Source organism: Fragaria vesca, linkage group LG6, assembly GCF_000184155.1.
Source record: "Fragaria vesca subsp. vesca linkage group LG6, FraVesHawaii_1.0, whole genome shotgun sequence".
NCBI lineage: Eukaryota > Viridiplantae > Streptophyta > Magnoliopsida > Rosales > Rosaceae > Fragaria > Fragaria vesca.
In genome coordinates, this window is record NC_020496.1 from 25,927,566 (window position 1) to 25,954,469 (window position 26,904).

A 26,904-nucleotide genomic window follows, 5' to 3' on the forward strand; every position below is an offset into this window, starting at 1 on the left:
TGTCTTACTGGCAAAAGGCAAATTACTCTTAATATTCATACACAGAGAGTAGTCTAGGTGTAAAGAGTTAGCAAATTTAGTCACCCAAGGATAAAATTCCTAGCAGCACATAAAACTTAAAACATGGACATGAGAAAGAGCTAAAATCTGCGGTTTACCATCAAACAGATCAATGCTGCTTAGTTCTCGTTCCTAGCAGATATTAACAAGGGAAAAGGGTGGGAGAGGGGTCTCTCCACAACTTGCCATCCACCAAATCTAGCTTTTTCATCTTCTCCTCACACCAAAATAGCTGCTCTTTACTAATTCTTCCCATCCGGAGTACCCTTGACAAAACCTTTACATCAACAAGGCTAAACAACAGCTGAACATCTTCTTGTGCTTGCGGCCATGACTTCTTCCAACTTTTCCTCTTCTTACGAAGTTCCTTTAATTTCATCGATTTCTGTAGCACAAAGAGTCAAATTTCAAAATGTGACAAGAATCATTTGATTATAAAGAAAAGCCAGTTTTGTCTAAATAAGAAAGCAGATGGTACTGCATAGTTGTGTGAACACCAACTAGAGGTTTCAGAGAGAAGAAAAACAAAATAGTACAAAACTTGGATTCAGCAATTACAAAGTAAATGAATTTGAAACTGAACATAAACATTTCTAACAAGACCAGTAGACAGTTTAATAGTTGTGTTCCCCTGATGAGCAAGCGAGGAGTTTCCTGAGCTAACTGTTTTCTAGAAAGATAAAAGACAAGATATATCCATGGACCTCACCTTATCCAGTGAAGTTTGAATCTGCTGAAGTGGGGTAGCATGGTTTTGATTTCCAAATAAGCTGAGACCAGCACTTGTTTTTTTCTTATCCATCTTCAGGAAAAGTAAAAATGTGAGGATTGAGGTTTCAATAATCTTGATCAGATCAGGGGCAAGAATCATGGAATCTGCCTCTTCTTCATCTTTCCCTTTATGAATTGGACCTGAACAGTTAAGCACAACAAATGATATATATTTAGCTAGCACATGGAAGACAGGTTCAAATTTCAGCACTCTAAATGACCTCAATATCCTAATAAACTCATACAAGTTTCTTATCACCCCAGACTTCCTTTTTTTCTTTTTTTTTTTTTCTTTTTTTTGTTTTTTAAATATGGTCACGAAAATTTTACCTTGTATGTTAGGGACCCGGAGAAGTTGAGGCAGAATTCTCTGCGTGCGAGCATAAATTTCTGGCCTGAGACCCTCTTCAAAAGGTTCATTTTCAATAAACCTTTGTAATAAAACCTGGAATTGTTGGAACTGTTGAGCACTGTGGTTGTAGGAGGTGGGATTTTCAGGTTGGCATGAGATTAGCTGATTCAGTTGTGTGTATTGACAATGCAGTGCCTCCCAAGACAAGCAAACTTGACCTACGTATGATGTCTCAATATCATGATAAGGGTCGATCTCTGGCTGCTGAAGATGCTCAGTCTCGTCATTAGGTTCTTCAATTTTCTTCAGAGAAAGACAGCGAAAAGGGGAGGAAAGCTTCTTAGATGCAGACCTTGGTGATGGAGTTGTAGGGGTTTGGATGCCTGTCAGACAACCTTTATTTGTCATTCAGACTTGAATAATCTATCAGCACACACAAAGAAGTGTGGAATTAACTAGCCGTAACTATGCACATGAATGAAAAGCTTTAGAAATACGAGTTTAGTGACTTCTTTGAACTGCAGTGAGCAGTAATCTGGGGTCATATCCCAAAGTAATGGATATCAAACACACTTAAAGACCTAGAACTTTTACAAACTACTTGTCCGATTAGTAGGAGCACAGAGTTGAAGGATAATGGACCATTTTCTGAAAAATATGACATGTTAAGCTGTCATCTATATCCTGTGAAATGATATTTGATCTTATTGGTTCTGACTAATTTAAAATACAAGAAGCCTTTCTAAGGATATTGGATTACTAGTGTTCATTGTTATCACAGTGGACTCTAGCATAATAAAGAACTTGTTGCACCAAGACTCCAAGACTTCTTACTAGCTGTAAGTATCCAACAGCTGTAGCTATTGCAGGCCTCGTACTAAAAGTGGATTTGGAAGAATCTAATCTTATCACCCCCTTGACAGATCCTAGATCCTTTACGGTTCATCAATGTGGAGAAGAGATATTATCATATTTAAACTCCGTAACGGGTGCATCAATAGGCAAAATTGCAAGAATATTTGATAAAATTTCAACCAGATAACTTTGGAGCATACAAATGCCACCTAGCGATCTTTGGTATGTCACCAGTATATGAGATGACAGATTACTTCCCTAAGTGTTGCGAGTCTATAAAATTATAAAATAATTTTTTTTCATCAACTGTACAGCACTGATTAATTAAGCTTGGTAAGGAAACTCATGTTAGGAAACAACAATAAATCTAGATCATGTTTGATGTACCCAGAGCTCACTCAATCAACTTTCTAGTATTTTTCAGATATCTACATTTGGCGGAATAATTCAATTCTCTGACAACCATTTCAAAGAGAACTAAGCTCAAATGAATCTACTTCTTACAGGGAGAGCCTATACATCTTCTATCTTTACTTGTTCCTAACCTCCCAGATAGCTTAATGAGCACACACAACCTCTTCATCTTATTTTATTTTACTTAAGGAGAACTTCATAATATATTTCAAACAAATGCAGTCAAAGATAAGTAAGGTCCTACAGTTAACTTTAAAGGTGAAAAGTATAGAACTTACCAATTTCCTTAACCTGTTGTGTGCTCATCCGTTCAAAGAACAACATCCTCTCACAGTACTTGTCATATACAGCACCAAAGCCACACCACCATTGCCGACCTTCTGCTTCTACATCTCTCCACTCATTGGAGCTCGTCTCTCCCTGCTCTTCCTCTTCCTCCTCTTCAGCACATGACTCTTCTTCCGGAATCAGCACCATAAAGCTATTCCTTCGCAATTCTTTTAATCTCCTCTTGACTTCCTCTGTTATAAAATCATCGTCGTCGTCATCAGCTTCCGCTATAGGATCAACATTGACTGCCTTGCCCTTTCCATCACCACCATTCTCCTTCGGTTCCTCTGGCACAGGCACAGGATTGTCCTCTAACTCATTTTCTGGGTCTGGTTTGTGAGCCTTCCTAAACTTTCTAACTTTGAAGAAATCCATAATCAACTACTACCTGAACAAATATACTCCCACACTTCTAAAGTAATCAACACCTTAAACCCCAACTTGATACCAGAACAGTTAGTAGCTTGGTCGGCTCCAGAAATAACACCTCCTTTCTGTTAAAATGTCAATATGGATGATCTGTAAGACCTACCAGTCGATATGCACTGACTTCTGAGCAATAACACCAGAAAACTGGTTAGCCCTTCATGTTTCTCAGATCCATTATGAGCTACAATCTGGCAAGCATACTCAAGATCAAAGCAAAGAACCTAAAAATCAAGCATGCCTTCTAAACAGTGCACTGGACACAACCCAGAAACTCAGTACAGTAAAACTATAAGCTTTGCTACTCAAAAACCTTAAAAGCACTATAGAGTTGATGATGAAAGTAAATTGGTCACAATATACTGAAGCTAAGGGTCTCAAAGAACTCAAAGCAGATCAAGAAATCACCTTTAGTAAAACTTCAAGAGAGATCAGAACCCACAACAATTCTTAATGTCCAGAAAATTCCTCCAGCATTACAGTGCATCAAACCAGAAGCCACAAAACTCCCAAATCTTCCAAAACCCCAAAACAGCTTCACTAGATTTTCTTCCCTATTCCACAGCTCAGTGTAAAGTAACTCCAACCCATAAACCCCAGTACTGAAAAATGTGAACCCTTTAAGACCCAGAAACCAAATCACATGAAAAATGTGAAAACTTTAAGACCCAGAAGATCCAAACTCACAACCAGAATCCCCCAAAACCCCAAATTTCAAATCATCAAGAAAAGAAATTTTGGGTAGAAACCAAAAACCCTACAACCAAATAGGCCAGAGATGCGGTGGGAGAGAGACTGAGAGAGAGAAGAGAGGAGTAGGGAGCTGTTTTGGGGAACAATGTAAGATGTAAATGCGCTACATCTGTGAGTAATAAATTTTATGAACACCATTTTTAAACCAGATTGTTGTTGGGTTAATTAAATGTAATCAAAGAGAGATTTGAGTAATAAAATTGGGTTTTGGGGATTCAGCAATATTAATATATAAATGGAAATGTGAGGGGAGTTGGAGTTTTCTCGGAAGTGGGAAGGAGAGAGCACGAAACTCAAGAGGAATAGAGAACAGTGGGCATTGAAGAGAGAAGACTGAGACACTCTTGTCAGTCCTCGTACAGAGAATATTGTCATACGCCAAAATTTAAAAAGCCGCGCAAAAGTGTCCTTCCTCCTACTCCAATTACATATCTGTCCTTCTTTCAGCTTTGGGAAGGAGACCGTTTTGTGCTCTAGCTTTTGATTCTTCATCCTCTCCATTTTTGAGCCAAGTGAAGACAGTTAATTTCAGACCAAAAAAAGAACACAGCTAATTTAAAATCGTCGGGACATGAGAGGTTGCAAGTTTATGAGTCGAACTCTCAACCTCTTATTTATTAAGAGAAAATTATGTCGTTAGACCAAATGGTAATTAGCTAAAACATGTAATTTTAAAAGAGTATAAGAAGATTTTCCCGTTGATTTGTTTTGTAAAATTCTTTTTCTCTCTTTGCAATTAACAACAAATTAAATAACGTAACAAAAAGTCATCATCACTAATCGATTGATCCTCAGTATTTGGTCTAGCGGTATAATTTCCTCTCTGTAAGTGAGAAGTTGTGAGTTCGACTTACAAAATTGTAACATCTGAGTTGTTTACTTACAAAAAAAAAACTAATTGATCCACGATTTCTTAAAAAAGATGGAAAGAGTAACGGTTGTCATGGTTAAGCAAATAAGAGATGGCAAGCTAAATGTGAACTTCAGAACTTGTGGTTGTACACGTTATTTACAAAGCCAGGGCTCTCGCTAATAGATAGTGAAGGTTGTACTCGTTACACATTGTGCTTGGGATGAAATAATGGAGGATTGGCGGGTTAGTTTGGTCAAAGTGGGTCTTGTCTAAGTGGATGTGATTGTAGGCATTGTACTGGTAAAGTAGTAACTCCATGCAAAGTTGGATTCCAATGAGAGAACAGTACAAACAACAAAAATGTCTGAGTCACAGGAGGAGGGTTGAAATCATGGAGTTGATGCCTTGCATTGACTGAAAAGGTAAGGCATTGCATTTGTGTGCCACAGAGTCACAGGTAGCCTTCCCCTTTATGTGAAGGCAAGGAGAGACAGACCCCCTAGTTGTTCCAGAGTCCACATTCATCAAAATGTTCATTGGTGCACAAAAACAAAACAAAAAACAATTCCGTTGCCGGGACTTGAACCCGGGTCTTTCGGGTGAGAGCCGAATATCCTGACCAACTAGACTACAACGGATTTGATGTTAACAATTGCACTTAAAATAAATAAGCCCGCGATTTATTACCATACAAATTTCCAACCCTTTATGAGCTTATGTTAAAATTGGTAGCAAAATTGAACTATGATAGCAAAAAAAGATGAGAAAAAAATCAAAAATCTATGCACACGAGTGCAAATTCAGGAAAACTATAGGATGGTGGTGCACTTGGCCTGAAGTTAGCTCCTAAACGGAGAACTCCTTATCCTTCTCGAGCCAAACTACCACTTTGAAGGTTTTGAACACTCACTCTTGTAAAATTCGAACTTGGAGGTCATAGGTGCAAGTCACCAAAATGGGTTTATATACGTAGAAATGAACTGATAACGTAACGGGTGTTCAACGAGTCCACTGGCCACATACCAACTTCTAACACTGAAAATGTAAGCCGGGGTTTTCCGTAACTAGTCGTGTATCAGTTTGCCAAGTCTAGGTGCCAAACATAGTAGTTAAGCTTCGTAACAATTAGCTTCCTGTACAAAGAGTTGAGCTATGTGCATACCATGTGCCAAGTGCTAACAATTGATGATACAATCTGTACGTTGATTGTTATTGTACAACAACACTTTATTTGGCCAGTGCACAACAAATTTAGAGCCATTGGAAATATAAACACAACTGATGCAGTTATTGACAAGACAGATGTGACTACAGTTTCTTTTTACCTCTATGGTGCTGGACTGCTGGACGATTCAGATTCTTAGATGGAGAATATATTCTTGTATCTTGAGCCAGATAGACAAAAGGCCCCTGCAAGAGTTTCATATATGTACAACTTCTCGTGTATCCTGGATATGCAGATGATGTCGACTAGTGACCTAACCAAATGGATGGTATTGGCTGAAACTTGTTCTTTGCACAAGCCAAGACATCATAGTAATCCACATAGTTGAGGCAGTCACGAAAATCAGTGAAAAGCTTTTCAAACACCTTCCATTGGACTTTGATTGATCTTGAGTATGGATATGGAAGAAAAACCTGCCCAAAATGATATAGCAGCATGTAAACCATGAGCACTGGAAAAGAAAAATAATAATGACATGTTGCAAGGGTAATATAAATAGAAAAGAGATCTTACATCCCCCTCTTGTGCAAGACGTTTAAGTATTTGAAAAGTGTGCTCGGTTTCCTCTAAATTGTCGAGAACAGCCAACCATATCTGGGAAGCAAGCTCATGAGCCATATCTCTCGATTTACCACAAGCGATAAACTGATCTGATAACATACCGAGTAATCAGCTAAGCATGAGTTTCAGGGTGGCATAAAGACTCCAATGTAATGTATTTGTAGAAATGTATTTCCATTAAACATCCGCGCACAGATGTTGAAATTCAGGAACATGTATAATGTATATAATTACTGAGATATAAAGATGACATCGTATATTTGGTGATTCCTTTCATGTTATTTGAAGAAAATTTTTGGAACAACTCCTCAAGCCAGAAGCAAATGCAATATTACTATTAACTGCTATCAACCTATCAAACACAAGATTGGGGATGATTACATTCATATAACAAGTTTTCAGTTATGAATTATATGGGTTGAAAGCAACAAAGATGCAACTAAACATATTGCATACCTATCATGGTTCCATGCAGAATACCAGATGGTGGTGGCATAGATGAAAGCTCAAGCTGCTCTTTTAGAAACAAATAAGTATGCCCCACTATCTCATCCATCTCACCATCTAGAGCAAAAATGTGCTGACTGACATATAAAGCAGCAAATCTCCTGAGAAATTTGACAAAAATCTTAGCAATATACAGTGCATGGAAAAGTAAAAATATACCATATTGAATCCCAATATATGACAGTTAGCAAAGATGATGATTCGTATGCTGCATCAGTTAGCATTATTATACCAATACAGTGATATATGCATGATATGAATCCAGCACTGCATAGTACAAATGTGATGAGAAGTGGCGATGGTATCAAGGAAGAAGTTTAATTGGCAAAAGAATTAACTCAGAGATTTATTTCCCCACATAAGTGATTCCACTGCACATTATCTACCCAGTCTTTCAAGTGATAGCTATCAGTTTGGAATGGCAAAGGAGATACTCCAGTAGAAGTCCAAGACAACCAGACACAAGTCATGGTAAACCGTGGTTTGTTATTATTTGTAAACTGTAAGCCAGACCAAATTTGTGGTTTGTTATTATCTGTAAACTGTAAGCTCAAAGAGACACAATGCATCTTACTTTATGGAAATGATTATACACCATCACTGATTTTATTGTCCTTTCCCAAAAGCAAAGATAAAAACTATAAATCAGAACAGAGATATTACTAAGAGAGGGGCATGCGAACTTGAATAATGAAGAAAGAATGAAAAGCAGGAAAAAGAAGAAGACTACCTCTTGCTCAAACCTCGAGGGATAGGTCCGGGCCAACTTTTAGCTTTGCTAGCCAAAGGAAATGTCATAGAAAGAGCAGCTTGCCACAAGCATTCTCCACGAAACAGATTGGCCCACTGTTTTCTTACACAGCATATTTGTACCCATTCTGAGACGGGAACCCGGATGAAGATTTCGATCAGGAGATGATCAGGAAGCTTTCCAAATGAACTATCACATGATGCTAAGGTATCATTTTCTTTACTATTTTCCATTGGAGTTCTGCAATGCAAGAACAAAAAAGTTAGAAGAAAATCAGCTACAATAACTACTGTCCAAAGTCATAATTTCCGGTGAAGAAAAACAAACTTTCGAAACCACACTCAAATTTCCAAAAGGAACAATAAAACTGATTGCTATTAAGGATATGAACAGATGAAAATCAAACCAATCACTGTAGTACAAACACAACACACTCAATGGTTACAGACCTCCAGCACAAACCTTACCACTTAGATAAAAAAAGATACTCCAGCACCAAGCTTTAGGGGTTGTATACTGTTATCTCATCAAACACATTTCCTTTGGAAGGAAACAAGCTTGAATCACCTAAATTGTTTATAATGCTGTCCAAAAACAGACTTGTTGACATTGAATAAAAAAACAGATTACAACTAACAACCATTGGAGCAAAAGACTAGACCATAATGGAGAAGAACCAGGACATAAACCACCATCACATTGTAATATACAAAAATTGAATAATAGCTTAACTTGTTCTGGTTCTAGAAGCTGGTAACATAAACCAAGGAGATGATAAATAGTATTAGAAAACTTCATGCTTGTTTTGGACAGATAAAACCGTTGACTCCGATTCTCAGAAACTCCTCCAGAACTTCAAACATCAATACAAAGAAACCAAAAAGAATACATAATCTCCATTTACTCGTATATTAAACATCAAATCCTAGGCAAAAGAAGGAGAGAGAGAAAAGATGGAATTATAACATGATTAACCTACCAAACACATATTACTCTTTACCAAACACTCATACAGCACACAAATCATTCCCTACCTAACAGAATTTTCTTGAATGATCTAATCTAAGTTCATTCAGTTTGATTTCAGTTTAAACTTCGATTCAAACCCAAACCCAGCAAGAAACAAAAAGGAAAAAGGAACAGTACCAAATTCAAGATAGCTACTTAACTAAAACACATGTTAAAGATTGCTGCTTGGATATCTACCATAACATGCAGAATAAAACAGTTCAGAATCCTGAATTTCTCTTCAAGCTCAGTGGAGATTCCAAAGTGGAAACATGAATTGAATAATACAAAACAACTATTGAAAAAAGATCACAGGAAGAAGGCAAAGATTACAAGAATCAAAATTTGACAACAGCGATGAAGAACACAGTACCTCAAAGAGAATAGAAGAATGAGCTTTTCAGCTCAAAGCTCTTTTCTTTGGGTTCAATTTGTCAGAGCAATGTTTGCAATAGAACAAGAACAGCTTAGGTGGCTGCTTCAGGTGAGTGACGTGAAATCTTTTTTCGTCCAAGTGTCTTGGTTTCTTTTTGTTTGGTTGTAAATGTCAGGACGTGAGGTCTCTGGGTACTTTGGCTGTTGCTGAGGGAGTTTGTTGAATAAAGAAAGAAACAACGGAGATTAACCCTTTGTGGTTGGCATTTGGCAAGGGCATAACTTAGCGTATAGCGTCTATGCCTAGTAGGACACACGTCTGTGAGGTGATTTTCTAACCACCATAAAAGGTAGATGCTCCTTACATTTACGTGAAAGTTCTTAGTTTTGCTACGAGTAACGAACTTTCTTTTATGGTGGCTGATTTAGGTATGAGATCAGGTGAACGGAGATTGTCCTTGCACAAGTATGACGTTAAGGTTCAAACAAATTGCGAAAAATTACATAACGAATGTCATAACGTACTTTTCTATAACCGTAAGATGTATAAAATAGTCGTGTTACTCTAATAAAATTTACAATTTAAATAAAAGATTCAAAATTGGTACTCTTAAAAATGATAAATTAGGTAAAATCAGGCGAGTGCACTAATGTTAGTGTGTGTACACTAATCATCCTTTAGTATAACACTAGTGCATTACACATATATCAATCCCACCATTTTACTACTCAAACACCACCTAAAGTACATGGCATAATTTAAATAGAATGATCAAGAAATTACAAAAACCTTCTACTATAAGCTTTCCTCAACAAAGACTCGCGTCCAGGAAACTTTTTCGAATTATCCACCACCCAATTATCCTCATCACCGTTCTCCTTCCTGCTCCTCCTCTCTAATCTAACTCCATCTCCAAAACTACCCCCAACCTTCTCCACAATCCCCACCTTCTCCTCCTCCTCCTTCCCAACACCACCTTCCTCTCTCTGCATCCTCACCCTCCTCTCTCTCCTCTCCCTTCTCTTCTCCCCTAAGCCCTCACTACCCTTCTTCTTCTTCTCTCTCTCACTCTCTTCTCCAGCTTCACTCACACTCTCATTCCTCCTCCTCGGAATCCTCCCACCTTTCGAAGTCCCCAAGAGCTCGAAGTTCACTTTACTCCAGCCAACTTTGTCGTCGTTGTCCCACCCGAACCTGTCGCTGATCGCAAGAAGCTCCGAGACTCCGCCGGCGTTGCTTCTGTTACCGCTGAGGGCGTTCTCAGCGGACTCCCACTCGATGCGGTCGCGGTAAACGGCGTCGTTTAGGACCTGGTCGGCGAGGTGGGCCCAGTGCTCGAAGTCGCGGGCGCGGAGGTTGGTGGAGACCCATTTGAGGTAGGTGGAGGGGAGCGTCCCGAGCATTTTGCCCTTGTGTTTGCCGAAGTCTATGACTCTGTCTCGTGCGGGGATTGGTGTGGGGGTGAAGGAGAATGAGGAGGAGGAGGAGGGTTTTGGGGGTTTGGGTTTGAAGGAGCAGGAGAGGTGGAGGTGTGGTGTGTTGGTGGTGGAGGATGAGGAGGAGGAGGAGGAGAAGGGGTTCGAAGGTGAAGTGTGGAAGTGGAAGAGAGTGCTGTGGGTAGTCATTCTTGTTTTTGGAGTGTAGAAGATAATGTAGGGTGTTTGAAGTTTGAACCTTGAAAGAGTATTCGGCTTATCTCTACTTTAACATGCATAAATAGATCTGTCAGGTTAGAAAAAATAATATAGAAATATAATAGTCAAACATATAAATTGATATAAACGGTTAAAATTGTATCGTGTAAATACACGTGATGTATACAAGAATTTCCACTGTTACAAAGCCACCACCCTATTTGGTGTCATGGTGAAGCTTTTTTTTGAATTACCTAAAAAATCAAAATAATAGAAAATTCTATAAAAAAAGAAGTTTTTATGGACATAACCATAAAACACTATTAGAATTTTATAGAGAAAAAAAATGACGTGGTTTATTCCTATTTTTTATAGAACAGTTATCTAAAAAATAAGATAATCAAATTTAAAAAAAAAAAACTTTTTAATTAAATAACTCACACACCCTACATATGTCAATGAAATTTAAACTCATAACCTCAAAGTTGTTAGTTAACACCTTAACCAACTAGACCACGGCTCAAATAGGATAATCAAATTCATTCCACTTTAAGTGGAGCAGTTTAAGTTAAACTTCTCCTATTTGTATACCAGATGAACCCAAATTACATGAAGTAATGTATCCTAACAAGAACTGGTTAATAAAGAGTCTCAAAAGAGTAGTCGATTTGATACTTTATTTGTAACAAAACGGTGGCACACCATAAAGATAACTCTACTAAAGGGAAACATCATAACAAGTAGCGCAACTTGTTGCACGAAATCATGTCTGGTTGCGCTTTGTTTTATACTGTCACTATAAAGTTGGTTGCATTTGAGAACATACAACCCTCTCTCTCTAAATCAAGCAAGACACACAAAGTTTTCCTACCATACTTGGATGGGGACTTTTTTTTATTGTGAGAATAAAAAAGGATAAACCCAATTACAAAACCGTAAAAAGCAAGGCAAGAAAGTAAACAACAAAGAGTTTGGTTCTCTAACTCGATCAAGCTAAAAAGAGTGAAAGAAAACCTACCAACTCGCTAATCTAAGTACCGAATGCCCTACATCCGAAATAAAGAATTGCAACAATACTACAAATACTACCACACACACCACCTATGCTTGGTAACATTGTCGTCGCCGTTTCTGCTAGTAACTATGAGGTAGTGAGGAGTACTAAACCGAAGCATTGATGCCCCAAATACTTGATGCCAAATGAGTCCCAATGAACAAATCATATGGAAACCTTCAACACATAGGAAAAGCTCCCTCAAAACCACACCATACAATCCACCATCCAAACCTAAGCCATGAAGGAGCTAAGGCTGTCGAGACTCACGAGAGAGGACCAAAAACCAGAACTAAAACAAAGAACCGATACTAAAGAAAATGGGGGGTGATGAACTCACTCGTGAGCATCTATAATCAAATAGGTAAGTGCAAAATTGCACTTTAAGCATGCAGCCACACAAGCTCTCATGAAGGTTCGCAATGGTAGTTGACATGTAGTTTTGGTGTTAGGTGACCAATAATATGGAAAAAGATGTGATTGATTGACATCGGTGTAAGGAACATAGTCTTCCCATTCTCGACATAGCCAATATAATCCACCAAGGGATGAAAACACACCACATGGGTGAAGCAGCCCATAAACATGGAACCCGGTATAAATACTAACAATGAATAAGAAATCAGTTAACATGGTTACTTCAGTTGGGCTCAAAACCCAAACTCAAGCCAATACGCAGGCACATGCCTTGAGTAACTGAGGTCGCATGTCATGGGCATAACAAGCCTAAAAACCCTGGCCTGTAATGGAGGAATCTATCCCCATGGGACCTTGCTACAGTAACTGTACGTCATCCTCCAAGGCCTATCAAACCATTCCTTCCCCCAAATAATAGACTGGCCAAAGAGATAGCCAATCAACCAGAACCTTTCTCTCTCTAAACATGTTTATGGAGTAAGAGCAATAAAGTCTCAAAATATACGAAGTACCCTAACCAAAACTTAATTGTATGAAATAAGCTCTACGAGTTATATACTCTTGAATGAATATAATCACACATCTTATTACCATTGGATGGAATGAGGTGTTTAAATTAGGATGCGGCTGTTACCACCTTATCATTTATTTGTCTCAGCCAACATATGTTTGAATTGTTAAAAGACTATATTACTCTAATAGAAAATAACAGATAAAGACAATTGTCAATTAAATACAATCAACATTTACACATTAAAAAAGAAAAAATAAATTCTAACAATTTTCCATCAGAATTATTTCTTCTGCCCAATAAACCCAAAACCCAGATCTCAATGTTATTTCTTTACTGAAAACGGCAAGTGGAATGTTAATTTTTTTTATCACGTTCCTATCCCTTGTTTATTTAAAATCATTTTAAATTAACATATGGTTTAAGAGTGATAGTTTTTCTCTTATAAGGGTACATTTGTAAACTTGTCACTTCTCTATCATAACCATCGCTGTATATAGGTTCTCTTCTCAAATATCCTCATCGTCTTTCCCGCTCTGCTCTGAAACCCTAAACAGTTTGTTTTCTTGGCGATTTGAATCTCGTTGGGTGTTCTCTGAATCGATTCGGTTCTCTGGTAGTTTGGCCCTTGGCGATTGCACTCGGAATCCTGTATTCACTAGTGGTGGTCCTCCATCCGCTAATCGTTCATCTGATTCCGGCGGTGCTGCTCTGCATCTCAGGCCTCTTTACCAATCTGGTTCAGGTACTACCTCTTCTTCTTCTTGGAATTACGATTTCTTGTTTTTTCTTAGTCTAATTGTTCAATTGTTTCAGGCGATTTGCTTCGTTTGTATTTGGCCGATCTCGGAGAATGCATACACAAGGTTAAACGGCGTCGTTAAAGAATTGGATTGGCGGGTTCTGATGGGCCTCGTTGATTGGTGGGCTGGCGTTAGGGTATATATCTCAATTCTCAACCCTTTTTGTTAGTTCGTTTTCTTTTCTATTACATATACTGATAAAATGGGTAGGAATTCTTGTGCATTGGTCACAATGAGATTAGAAGGTAACTGAAGTCCGGTTAATCAAAACTTACTACTACAATTGCATTGATTGATGGTTACATGAGAAGCATGATCCACAATTAGAGCCGCGTCAGCTACTTGATCTGGACAAGTTAATTTCTGCTAGTTTGTCTACTGGCTGTGTTGATAGGCATGATTTGAGGAATTTCATTATACCTATTATATTTTTTCTATTGGCTGAGTTGATAAATTGGGATGAAGCACAACCCATCCCTAGTATTTTGTAATTTTGTTACTTAAAGTAGTAGGTGTAATTTGAAATTAGTTGCTTATAACTGGGTTTGGAAGTTCTCGTTTATGTTGCTAGATATGAAATATTATCTTTTGATTTACTTAACTCTATTTGTTGCAGATCCTAGAGTGCATAGAGCAGGAAACCAGTAACTTAAAGGGTAAGGCAAATTTAATTTTTGTTGGATTTGTATGTGTTTGTGTATAAGACTAAGTATACATTATTATTCTCAGAGGTGGGCAGAATATGTTATTCATCTGCTTGTGTTTCTTATTCAAAGGGGAAGAATGTGAACTTGTCATATCCAATGTTAGAAATGATGCCGATCCTCTTCTGGAACAGGTTCTTGCTCAGGTACTCAGTTTACATATCATGTCTTTAATTTGCTAGGCATGCATTGTAGTACTTTATCAGATGTGTGAATACAAATACATTGTTAGTTTGTCTATTTGAACGCATATGTATGATGTATACACGGTTAAATCATTCCTTGCTCAGGTACTCACTATATGAATAATGGCTTGTGGGCTACCAGAAAAAGCACAATACTCAAAAAGCATGCCCATACTCAATGTTTTATTGATTGATTGGGCACATGATCTGTTTAAGTTATATACTTATCTTGGAAAGCTACTGGATATAGGACAAAGCAAAGGTGGTGTGAGAATGCTTTTGGTGCCTCAGAGAGATAAATTTTACGAAATGGAAGATCAGGTTTATAGATCTTGTCAGGACAATAAGAGACTAAGATAGGAGAATGTAATAATACCCAATCTAATTTGCCATACAAGTGAACCTGATATAGGTTTCAGATACATATTCTCTGTGAAAATTCATGTAAAACTCATTGAACAATTCTGGACCCTTGATGATATTGTACTTACCCAAGATTTTCAAGACTATTAATGATATTAGCTCACAGACATTGTATTTGGAGCCCTTTAGATAGATTTTTGTTTCCTTTGACAGAGTCTTTCTACCACAGAGAATTCTCTCTGGACCAAAAGGGTTTTAAAAGGTGGTGAGCTTAGTCTGGTGCTTACATATTGTCTGAACATTGCTGCTACTGCATTTATTACTATCTAGGTCTTTGCACCACTTAAATATTGCTGATTTAGAACTAAATTTACATATGCAGTGGTCTGGTTTGCTTGGCAGTTCATTAGCTGTAATAAAGACATCAGCAAGATACAGTCTGGTATGTTCCAACTGAGATGTCTTGTGAGCATGTGGAGATGAAGCTTTTTAAGTCAAGTACTCTTCAGCTCATTTATTAGTACTTTATATACCATAGTCACTTGTTAATGTCATTATTTTTATGTTCTTGGGTGCTTTAGATTATGTTTTAATTCTGCCTCTTGAGTTTGGGGAACCCTAGCTTTGTGACCTGACTCTAGACTGTAGAAGTAATCATTCCTGTCTATCTGAAAAGCAAAAGTGAAATTAGAAGAAGAGAAAATAAAAGAAAGAAGAATGAGACAAAGTTCACAGAAAGCCAATTTGAAGAAGTTTAGATCTATTGTTACACAGACTTACCTTCTTAAAGGTTTTAATTAGAAAATAAATGTATGAATGATATATTCCAATGATATCAAACATCTTATTTGATATTTACCTTTCTTCTTTTAAAAAGAGTGCCTGCTCTAAGTAGATCTTTGGTTTATTGATCATGTGCTTTTTCATTCAAGTATTCCTTACTTGTCGGGGAATGTTATTCCTTATATGTGCAGGTCATAGGATGGTCAATGTGGATTTCTGAATATTTTGTGTTTATGTGAGGGCATAACTTTCATTCATTCATCAAGTCAAATTAACTCAGAGAATAATCTTTGAATGCTGTGGTAACGTTTGCAGTCAGCTCTGAAGGACTTCCCTCTGCCCTTTTGGCTATCTGTTGTCCTCGAAAGAACTGGGTTTACTCAGGGAGATCTTCGAGCTGCTCAGAGGCTTCCTGTCCCTAGCAAGGTTTTGAGTTCTGATACTAAGGTACAGCTGTGTCTATTTACTTCTGTTTTGACCAAGTAATAATAGTTGATTCCTTGTAATGTCTTTCCATTTCGGGCTGATTATTTCAACTCTCCATCACAATTACCGCATATAGTGTTCTAAAATCCTGCTTCAGAACCAGTACTAAATGTTACATGTGATCTAGCTTATCTCAAATTCTGTTGCTTGCAGGATTTAGCCTATGCAGTAAGACGTGCGTACTCTGCTGTTCCAGCCATTTATGTTATAACAGTGGCCATTCGTAAAACGTCACCTCCACCCACACTTGAAAGTGTAATTAAAGGAGGACCTTCTGTGGTAAGCCTAACATACTTGACATTTTGTGAAGGTTGTATTAGTATATGAAATTGTGTATACTTAACCCTTTTCTGTTGTAACTTGTGAGTGCATGTTTTATGTCAGTATATCTCTCTTTTTGAAGTCATTCTTTGCTTTTACTTTTTATCTTTTTATTTATTTTTTTATGGGAATTATGGCCTCTTTCTGGCTAGATATTTCTATAACCACCGATAAAACTGGGAATGAGATTTTCTTTTTCTTTTTTCATCATCAAATGTAACAGTGTCTTGTAGTTGCAGTTCACATTTCACAATTCATGCTTAGGGAGTTTTCCTTTGGGTACTATAAAATTTTGAATATCATCTCTGGATGTAAATGTCCAGAGAATCCTAAGCTCTTCTCCTTCATTGGTAGCACTAAACTCCATTCTTCTGCCGGTTTTTTTTTTTTGACATGTTCTCTTGTAGTAGAAACATGCTGGGATAATGTGGTATTTAATCCACCTTTTAATCGTTTGCCTCATTAAATGGCATGTCTCATTACCAGCCCCTGGGTTTCTTTTCACCAGTTTGGATTCAAATGCAAACACATCCAAGCAATGTCTTTTTTTTTGTAGCTGAGCATCCATGTCCTTTATTAAATGATACCTCCATGTTGAATTTATTTTGAGTGTCATAAGAATATTGTTGGTTAGTTCATCATACTGCAGGGCCAATTTAGTTTGTGCTTATCGTATATATTGGAAAACCTGCTTAGTTGGTTAGTTGTTACTGTCTTGCAGGTGCATGTGTACATCAAGAGGCATGCGACTAAAAAATGGCTTCAAACTGATGATGCTGTGGAAAAGTTGTGCAGAGAAATACTTGCAGCCAAGGTGATTTCAATACTGTGTTCCATGATGTTGTTTTTCTTGCATTTTACTATCATATAGGACTACATCTATTTTTATTATATATATATATATATATATATATATATATATATATATATATATATATATTGCATAGAATCTTATTACTGCCCTCAATAGACTACTAGTCTGGTTAATGATTTGTGTACTAGTTTCCTGATTTTGACTGTTTGCTTCTGGTATGCCAGGATGCATCATTGGACGAACATATAACAGAGCACAGATTTGGTGATAAAGGATTGCAAGCTATTGGTCGGCCACCAAAGTGTTTCTTGGTGGGAGACTTGTGCTGATTAATTACCGACTTGCCACTCAATTCTTCTCTATTAGCATGTGATGAGTGTTGCCTATATATGGGTTGTAGGGGTGTCTTGAATGTCCTGCTAATTAACTGTTGTTTGGTGCAGGTTGTTATATCTTCAATTTTGTTGTGGGCTCTAAAGCTCAACTTTGTCTGCCGTTCTACACTGCTTGTATCGAGTGCTGCCTTCTTTACTGGCCGGATGCTTGCTCTGTTTGGACGTGGAGTGCTTTTGATGTTGCGGTGTTTGATGGGAGCAGTTATAGCAAACATTACTTGGTCAGATCACCTGAAGCCCATCTGTGAAGTGTTGATTGTGGAATTTTTTGAAACCCTTGATATTCTCCCTTATGATGTAGATTGGTGGTAAAATCGGATCTGGAAAAAGCTTATGGTTTCTTGAGTTGGGATTGTATTCAAGTGACCAGACGAACAATACAAAAAGTTCTCTAGTGGACTTCTGTATATAATTATGATAGTCTGATATCACCTCAAGCCCATCTGTGGCGTGTTTTTTTTTTTTTTTGGGGATCAAAAGTGACTTCATTGAAAGACGAAGTGAAATGGTTACAGGAGTAGAGTGTAAAACACTCAGCAACCTACTGAACTTCAATACAGGAGTAGAGTGTTTCACTTCTTTCAGGTGGTGATAGTTTGAACACTGTATCAATATATTACATAAGCTGTTATGCTTCCATGGTTGCAAACAGTAATGTACCCAAAAGAAAAATTTTCGAGAATTGAAACATGATTTTGTTTCTCTAGTTCACTTAAGTATTTCTCTGTTCACTTCCTTTGCTATTCGTTTATTTGCTTGATTTTGTAAACTAGTTTCTGAAAGTATTAGTTGCAATGTGAAATTAGCTGCTCATAATTGTGTTTGAAAGTTTTCAAGAAATCTTAGCTTTTGAGTTACTTAACTCTACTTGCTGCAGATCCTAGAGTGTATAGAGCTGGAAACCAGTCATTTAAAGGGTAAGGCAGTTTTAATTTTTGTTTGCTTCATATGTGTTTGTGTGTAAGACTAAAGTATATATTATTTTTGTGAATGGTGGTCAGAAGATGTTATTTATCTGCTTGTGTTTCTTATTTATAGGGGAAGTACATGAACTCGTACTATCCGTATCCAATGCTAGAAATGATGCTGATCGTCTTCTGGACCTGGTTCTCGCTCAGGTACTCAGTTTACATATCTTGTCTATAATTTGGAATCCCTTTTGACGGGTTTTTGTATCTGCTGACGAAGTCTTTCTCCCACAGAGACTTCTGTCTGGACCAAGAGGCAATTAAAAAGCTGGGTGGGCTTTGGCTGGTGCTTCCATATTATTCTGAACACTGATGCGACTGCGTTTATTACTATGCATGCACTTCTAATTTCTTTGCACTACTTCAACACTACTGATTAGAACTAAATTTACATATGAAGTGGTCAGGTTTCATCGGCAGTTTAGTAGCTGTAGTAAAAACATCAGCAAGATATAGTCCGGTATGTTCCAACTTAGATGTCTTGTCAGCATGTGGAGATGATGCTTTATAAGTCAACTATTCTTCGCTTCAGCTCATTTATTAATACTTTATCTAACATATACCACTTTTAAATAGCATTTTGCTTATGTTCTTGGGTGCTTTAGGATTATGTTTAAATTCTGCCTCTTGAGATTGGGGCACCCCAGCTTTTATTGGCATTATGTTTACATTCCTGGGTGTTTTATGATTTTGTTTTAATTCTGCCTCTTGAGTTTGGGGCACCCCAGCTTTGTTACCGGACTCAACTGTAGAAGCGATAATTTGTCAGTCTGAAAGCAAAAGCGAAATGAAAAGAAAATTAAAAGAAAGAAGAGCAAGGGAAAGATCTAATTTTACATATAGTTACCTCTCTAAAGGGTTTACTTAGAATATAAATGGATGAATGATGTGTTTCAATGATATTAACATCAGTTGGTAGACTTTTCTTTTCTTAGGAAAGAGTGCCTGCTTTTAGTAAATCTTTGGTTTATTGGTCATGAGCTTTTTCATTCGAGTATTCCTTACCTGTCGTGAATGTTATGCCTTGTATATGCAGGTCATATGATGGTCAATGTGGATGTCTGAATCTGTTTTTTCAAGAAGTTGCGTCCAAGATGCAAGTAAACTCAAGGTATTACTAAACATTTTGTGTTTATTTAGTGAAAGAGAAAGCACAATTGTCAGTGATTCATCAAGTCAAATTCACTCCTTTTGAGACTAAAATTTGATTGCTGTGGTAACATTTGCAGGCAGATCTAAAGGACTTCCTTCAGCCCTTCTGGTTATCTGTTGTTCTAGAAAGAATTGGTTTTACTCAGGGAGATCTAACATAATACAAATGATATAAGGGACTGATTTCCACGCTCCTCTTTTCAGCAAACTTCACACTTGCACTCCCTTTCAAGCACATATAATTTTGTAGCATGTACAGACAAGGGCGTAGCTACATGGAGAGCAGGAGGTTCAATTGACCTCTCTCACCATCTTGCCACATCTATCGTTATTAGATTTTTACTCATATATACGAGTATTATAAACTCTTTGACTAATTTTGCCCCTTCAAATGTGATAACAAATATACTTGTTTTTAGTTAGTTCATGAGATTAAAGCAAAAAAAGTGTTAATTTGTTTGTATTTATTTTATCTAATATTTTTATCTAACAAACATATTTTTCCTACATAGTTGACTCGTCTAAATTAAGTTTGACCCCCTTTTAATATAATTTCTGGCTACGCCACTATGTACAGATCGAAGGGTGGAAGTGGTGAAAGTTAATGTAAAAATAAACCCCATGAAACCAGCTCGGGTCTAAAAAGTTATGCATTTGTGAAGGTGGTCTGTATTTATTTATTGCCGAGCTTTCTCATCTGGAAGCAATCAAGAACTTGACACACGAGCTAAGGAAGTTGCAGATTATAAACTAGGAGCTTTCTCACTCTGTTGTTGGACAGAGTGAGAGCAAAGAATCTGCCTCGTTGGGGTGAAAAATGAGGGGAGTAGATGCAGATCATGAGGATTTCTGAGGTGAAAGATCATGATTCTCAAAGCTATGTGCTTTGTTGTGAAGCTGAACGTGATTAGAAATAAGTTGGATTTGTTTTACATATGAACACTACTATTTTAGAATTTGTGTGGGTTCATAATTTTAATCCATGTTTGGCATATGCCCATGAGATAAGGACATAACTTGGGTGACCTTGTTACCTTTAGGTGACAAGGGCCAATAACAATGCGCCACCTGACATCTTTTAGGAAAGAAAAAAAACCGAAAATTGTAAACATTAAGATTAAACAGAAACGAGACTCGTCAATGGGATTAAACGGAGAGAAGAAGGTGGCTAGCTCTTCTTTCCCAAATTCCTCACAGACCCAAACCCTTGCTTTTGCAGAGACGAACTCTCCTTTCCCAAATCCCACTTCTCTTGTGGAGACTCGAAGATCTAAACCCTCGCATTCGCCAATCTGCTTTTCGTCCTCCTCCTCATGTCTCTCTCTGAGTTTGACTCGATCCTGACTCGGTCTTGACTCTTGAGTGACATCGAAAGGTCTTGAGCTACAAGTTGATGGGTAGGTATGACTGAGCCATTGTTATCCTCCATTGCCGATTCTTTTTATTTCTTTGGTTAAAATATCGATTGTTGTAATTTGGTTGAAGATACTTGCTGTCAGTCTCGGTGTATACATTGAGCACATGTGGCTTCCCCGTCCATACTGAATACTGAAAGCCATTCTCTTTTATGAGAGTTAATTTCACTTTGTGAAATGTTCACAGAAAACATACATTAAGGAAGGACTAATATCTGTCTTTGGAACCTTCTTCTGTTTCATTTTTTTAGGTATATTTGTCCATGTAAGAATGGTAATCATTAGTCCCTTATGATATGCATATATATTTAAATTTGTTGTGTTGTTATTCCCAAGCCTTTACAAGTTTATATAGCAGTAATTGGGTTTAAGATTTCGAATATCAATGAAATGAGACTAAGGTAAGGAACAAAATCTTTGTGCTTCAGTTAAATTGGACCAGTTTGTGTTTTTGATTATATTTGGAGAAATTACTGGTCACTCCATTAACTTTCATGCGTTCGACAGTTTACTCCATTAACTTTCAATTTCAATTGATCACTCCTCAAACTATCCAATGTCACACAATTAGGTCCATCCGTTAAGTGGCCGTCCAAATCAGTGGTTAAGTTGCTAACTGGACATATTTTTCAACTGGATGAAATGAGAAATTTCATTTAACACCCCACCTCTCTCTCTCTCTCTCTCTCTCTCTCTCTCTCCACAACAACAATACACACATACGCAACCAACATATAACACAAAATTGAAATTAAGATCCTGTTGTCATCAGGATAAAATAGAAAACAGATACCCATACCTGCAAGAATTCACTAATGTAATAATATTGCAAAGTTCTCATTTTCTATTAATATTATGAGAATATTATAATCTATTACTTGCAACAAACCCTAGATAATATCTGCATTGCTGGTTCTTTCCCGTAGACAAAGAAGAATTCCATGCTGTGGATTGAGCATGAGGGGACAAAATCAAGATCATTCAGAGTAGATGATACAGAAGCACACAAAACATAGGTTTAACATCTATCAATACTTAAATGCTTAGTTCTTTGTTTTCTTGTCTAAAATATCTCCATATAGATATAAACAAAACAACTATCAGATGAACAACTACAAACCTAACCATAACCGATTACCAGGTAAGGGTAAAAGACGATGAAGAAAAGGGATCGCCTTACCATCACCTCAAGAGGCTGAGATTTCCATAATCAAATAGGTGACAGAAGCTCCGCTGCGAAGTTGAGTCATAAGACATGAGTCATCCCTGAAGAAAACGAAGACATGCAATCTATACAAAATTACATACCGAACTTGAAAACATCGTTTCTCGATCAATCAAGCCAAAGATGAGATGAAGATCAACGCCCATATACCCAATTCAACAAATTCCCCACTAGATCTCAAACGGAAACAAACCCAGTAAAGGATTCAACTTGTTGAAGATGAGAGATGCAAGAAGTAGACCCAAACAGACAGAAGAGTGAAAGACTGAAGCTTTACTCACTGGAGCTTTACTCATTACTACAAACAAAATAAAGGTAATCAATTAACCAATCCCTCGCTGGAGCTTTACTCATTACTACAAACAAAATAAGTAAGAACATGCAATGTAGGCTAGTAAGGCAATTTAACAAACACCTGGTGTGCATAAAATCAATCCCACCACCATCTCAAGATGAAATACCCAATTTCGTCTTCGACTCCTTCAAAGATAATCCCCAAACCAAACACACGAATCCCGCATCCCTATGAACACAACCCAGCAAAAGCAATTATAAAAAAAAATTCTATATTTGAATTGTAGATCCCCAACCTAATCCAAACAAACACTAAATCAATTTACAGTGAATCAAAGAGCTTACCAACAGAGATAACATCAAAGCCTAAATTAATGTAGGAGTTCGCAATGAGGTTCGTCTTTTGTCAAACCCTAATTATGTGGTCGTTCGGTGATCGAGGGTGAGAGATCAGAATGGGTTCTTCGTGAGGTATTGGGATGAAGTTGGGGTTTTCAGATCGAGTTTAGTGTGTTTGTGTTTGACATGGGGTTGAGAGAGTAGTCGAGAGAATGAAATTAGACTCAGATGTATCGGGGGGAGAGAGAGAGAGAGAGAGAGAGAGAGAGAGAGAGAGAGAGTAGAGAGNGNAGTAGNGANGTANAGNNGAGAGNNGANAGNGTNANAGNGANAGTAGNAAGNGANCGAGAGNGATAGANAGNGTGNAGAGACGAGAGAGTAGAGAGTANAGTAGTAGTACGTAGTACGTACGGTACGTACGTACGTAGTTACGTACGTTACGTACGTAGTAGTAGTAGTAGTAGTAGACGAGTACGTACGAGTTAGGTTGTAGTGTAGNGTAGATAGGNTNANGAGAGAGNGNANGAGAGAGAGAGAGAGAATGAAAGTTGAAGGTGAGTGAATTGGTTTTTTAATGTCAAAAATCTCTTATTGTACACTGGAGAGACAACAGTTTTCTGTCATTTTAAAACAAGTCTTTTTATTACTTAATTTCTCTTGTTTTTAGGACGACAGATGATTGTCGTCTCATGCACACGCTAATTTTACTTGTTTGCACGTTGTTACATTAAGACGACAGATTTTTAAATATCTATCGTTAAAATTTATTATACGACAGTAAAAACGACTTCTGTCATCTGATCTCTGTCGTATGATTGCAAAATTGGCGTAGTGAAAAGTCATAATCATGTTTTGGTTGCTGCTCCTATGAAGTATATGTTGAAGGTCAATAGAAGTATATCAAAGGCACAAAAGGCAAATGCAGATGATGCTGAATATTCTGGGTTCTCCCTGAAATCCACTGTGGATCTGATGAATAGAGAAGTAGGAGGGCCAGAGAATCTTGGATTTACAAAGAAGGATTACATGAATTACATATATAGAAAGCAAATGTCTAAAATGGAAAAAGGAGATGCATGTGCTATATTGCAGTACTTTCAAAAGATGCAATCTGAGAATTCGTTATATTTTTATTCAATTCAACTTGACAAGGATGACATAATCACAAACATATTTTGGGCAGATGCTCGATCGATAAGTGATTATGGTCAATTTGGAGATGTGGTTTGTTTTGATACGACGTACCGAACAAATGAATATGGCCGACCCTTTGCACCGTTTTTTGGGGTTAATCATCATAAGCAAACAACATTGTTATTACCAAAAAAAAAAGCAAACAACATTGTTGGGCGTAGCTTTGTTATATGATGAGACAATTGAATCTTTCAAGTGGTTATTTGAGACTTTCCTCTCTGCTATGTTTGGTAAGCAACCATTGACCATTCTTACTGATTAGTCTGTTGCCATGGCTAGAGCAATACAAGATATTCTTCCACAAGCTACTCATCGGTTATGTGTTTGGCATCTTTATCAGAATGCTGCTAAGAATCTGAATCATGTCTTTCATGGATCCTCAGAATTTGCTGCTGATTTTGGTAATTGTATATATGACTATGAGTTTGAGCATGAATGACTATTAGCATGAAATTCTATGCTTGAGAAATATAGCCTCAAAGAAAACAAGTGGTTGAATGCTTTATTTGAATGGCGAGAGAAGTGGGCAATGGTGTATGAGAGACATACTTTCACCGCTGATATGAAAAGAACACAGCATAGTGAGTCCATAAATAATGTGCTTAAGAATTATTTGATGCCAGAGCATAATCTTTTGCGGTTTTTAGAACATTATGAAAGAGTTTCGGCTGATCGAAAATATCAAGAGTTGAGGGAATAGTTCATTCTAATGCTTGTGAAACATTAATTGTGCGGAGAGTTAAAAGAAAACCTGCAGTTGTCCGCCTACATACCAGATTCAAAGACCCGACGAGTAATGTACCAAACAAAAGTACAAGAGTTCCCACAAGAAGAGATCGAGTCGAACTCAGAGAGAGACATGAGGAGGAGGACGAGAAGCAGATCGGCGAACGCGAGGGTTTGGATCTTCAAGTCTCCACGAGAGAAGTGAGATTTGGGAAAGCAGAGTTCGTCTCCGCAAAAGCAAGGGTTTGGGTCTGTAAGGAATTTGGCAAAGAAGAGCTAGTCACCTTCTTCTCTCCGTTTAATCCCATTGACGAGTTTGGTTTCCGTTTAATCTCAATGTTTACAATTTTCGGTTTTTTTTTCTTTCTAAAAGATGTCAGGTGGCGCATTGTAATTGGCCATTGTCACCTAAAGGTATCAAGGCCTGGTCACCCAAGTTTTGTCCATGAGATAATAGCAGTGTTTTTCTGTTGTGGTTTTTGTAGTAATTTTTGGATTTTCAAAAAAGAATAAAAACACCCTAAAGATGGTTAAAGGCATTAAACTATCCATGTTTTCATATTCCAATTTTCTTTTTTTGGCTTTTTATACTTTTAGGAACGTAGAGAAAAAATTTATTGTCACTTTTTCCTTACTAATAATGAGTTCTTCATCTCAATCATCCTTAAATGTCAACGACAACAACAAAATTCTTGAGTGTGAGCGGAAACAATAAGGATTGAACTTCTGTATGTTTCCTCTCTTCAATCTTCTTCAAGTTTATAAAGGCCAACCCAAATCATCAAATTCCAAAACTTCTTTTAATATTTTTGAAATATGAAAACAATTAAAAAAACTAAGAAAAAAAGAGAACTTAAGGGTAAATTGGTCATGTTAATGGCTATATATATATATCAATCTTAGGTCGGGATGGAAACATGAGATACCGTTATGATATTTTCAAAGCTTGATATACCAAAGTTTATAAGGAGCAAAAGTTCATATACCATTCAGACGAATTTCTTGTAATTTTATAAAATTATTGTATGGTGAAACTATTTCCTATCTACAAAGTTACTCTTTACTGTTTTGTGTAAATTGAAATGGTATAACTAAAATGTAATTACTGCTTCAGTTACTTACTATTTTAGAACAACACAATTAATTACTTATTATTTATGGGAATCAAATCAAATATATATGATTAAATGTGTTAATCATGTATATTATTGTTTTCTGCACGTGATTGACCACCTATATATGTCGCAATAATCAAAATGTCAATTGCGAGAACAACCGCTTCACAAACAGTTTATTTGGCAAACTAACATGTATGATTTACATTACAGTCGTTAAATTTTGTTCATAATATTACGCATGTTACATGTGGAAATTATTTTTGAGAATATTGTCACATGTTATAATGTTATATGTTATGCCTATTTAATTTTATTAAATGATTGTTTCATTAAGATGACATATAAATTCTGCTGCTATGGAAAAGAAAATTCATAACATCGAAATGACAAATCTCGTTGAAACATTTTTCACAAAGCATTGGAAAATGTGACCACTATGAATTTTGGGCTTCAGATCTAATTCATATCTCTTGGAAAATGATTAACATGAATGTCTTCATGACTGAGTAAAAAGAAAATGATGATGAAACTTCATATGCTTATAAAGCAAAGAAAATGATTAAACCGAAAATTTTATTATGATCACGAAAATTCACAATCAAAATGACAATTCTGCATCTTGAAAATTCACAACGACAATGTAAGGTCTGCTAAGATAAAGACATTTACTATAATAAATATGCTCAGCAAAACAACCTCAAACAACTCAAAGTAAAAGGCAATTACCGTATGTATGAGGGTCTAGGAGACGTGACATGTGC

General features: G+C 37.0%; 4 protein-coding genes and 1 non-coding gene across 5 annotated transcripts; 1 reads left to right on the forward strand and 4 right to left on the reverse strand.

The window, feature by feature from the left end:
- Nucleotides 1-202: 202 nt before the first annotated feature.
- On the reverse strand, nt 203-3,259 carry LOC101310719. Its single transcript, XM_004303758.1, has 4 exons — nt 2,731-3,259; nt 1,162-1,566; nt 770-957; nt 203-445 (listed from the first exon to the last, which is right to left on the reverse strand). Exons 1-4 carry the CDS (start codon nt 3,155-3,157, stop codon nt 203-205), a joined length of 1,263 nt encoding a protein of 420 aa, XP_004303806.1. The 5' UTR covers nt 3,158-3,259.
- A 2,120-nt stretch (nt 3,260-5,379) lies between these two features.
- TRNAE-CUC lies at nt 5,380-5,452 on the reverse strand. The gene has a single exon. It is a non-coding gene; the product is annotated as a tRNA-Glu (tRNA).
- A 494-nt stretch (nt 5,453-5,946) lies between these two features.
- On the reverse strand, nt 5,947-9,261 carry LOC101311014. The gene is made up of 5 exons (XM_004303759.1): nt 9,235-9,261; nt 7,838-8,098; nt 7,057-7,208; nt 6,553-6,689; nt 5,947-6,452 (listed from the first exon to the last, which is right to left on the reverse strand). The coding sequence occupies exons 2-5, from the start codon at nt 8,089-8,091 to the stop codon at nt 6,285-6,287; spliced, it is 711 nt and encodes a 236-aa protein (XP_004303807.1). The 5' UTR covers nt 8,092-8,098; nt 9,235-9,261; the 3' UTR covers nt 5,947-6,284.
- Nucleotides 9,262-10,021: 760 nt separating this feature from the next.
- Nucleotides 10,022-10,867, reverse strand: LOC101304796. The gene has a single exon (XM_004305756.1). The coding sequence runs from the start codon at nt 10,865-10,867 to the stop codon at nt 10,022-10,024; it is 846 nt and encodes a 281-aa protein (XP_004305804.1).
- Nucleotides 10,868-12,493: 1,626 nt separating this feature from the next.
- On the forward strand, nt 12,494-18,166 carry LOC101305097 (1-acyl-sn-glycerol-3-phosphate acyltransferase 2-like). Its single transcript, XM_004305757.1, has 12 exons — nt 12,494-12,525; nt 13,479-13,603; nt 13,675-13,724; nt 14,278-14,317; nt 14,438-14,511; nt 14,767-14,871; nt 15,296-15,355; nt 16,012-16,143; nt 16,336-16,461; nt 17,225-17,317; nt 17,542-17,628; nt 17,761-18,166. Exons 1-12 carry the CDS (start codon nt 12,494-12,496, stop codon nt 18,022-18,024), a joined length of 1,188 nt encoding a protein of 395 aa, XP_004305805.1. The 3' UTR covers nt 18,025-18,166.
- The last annotated feature ends 8,738 nt before the right edge of the window (nt 18,167-26,904 follow it).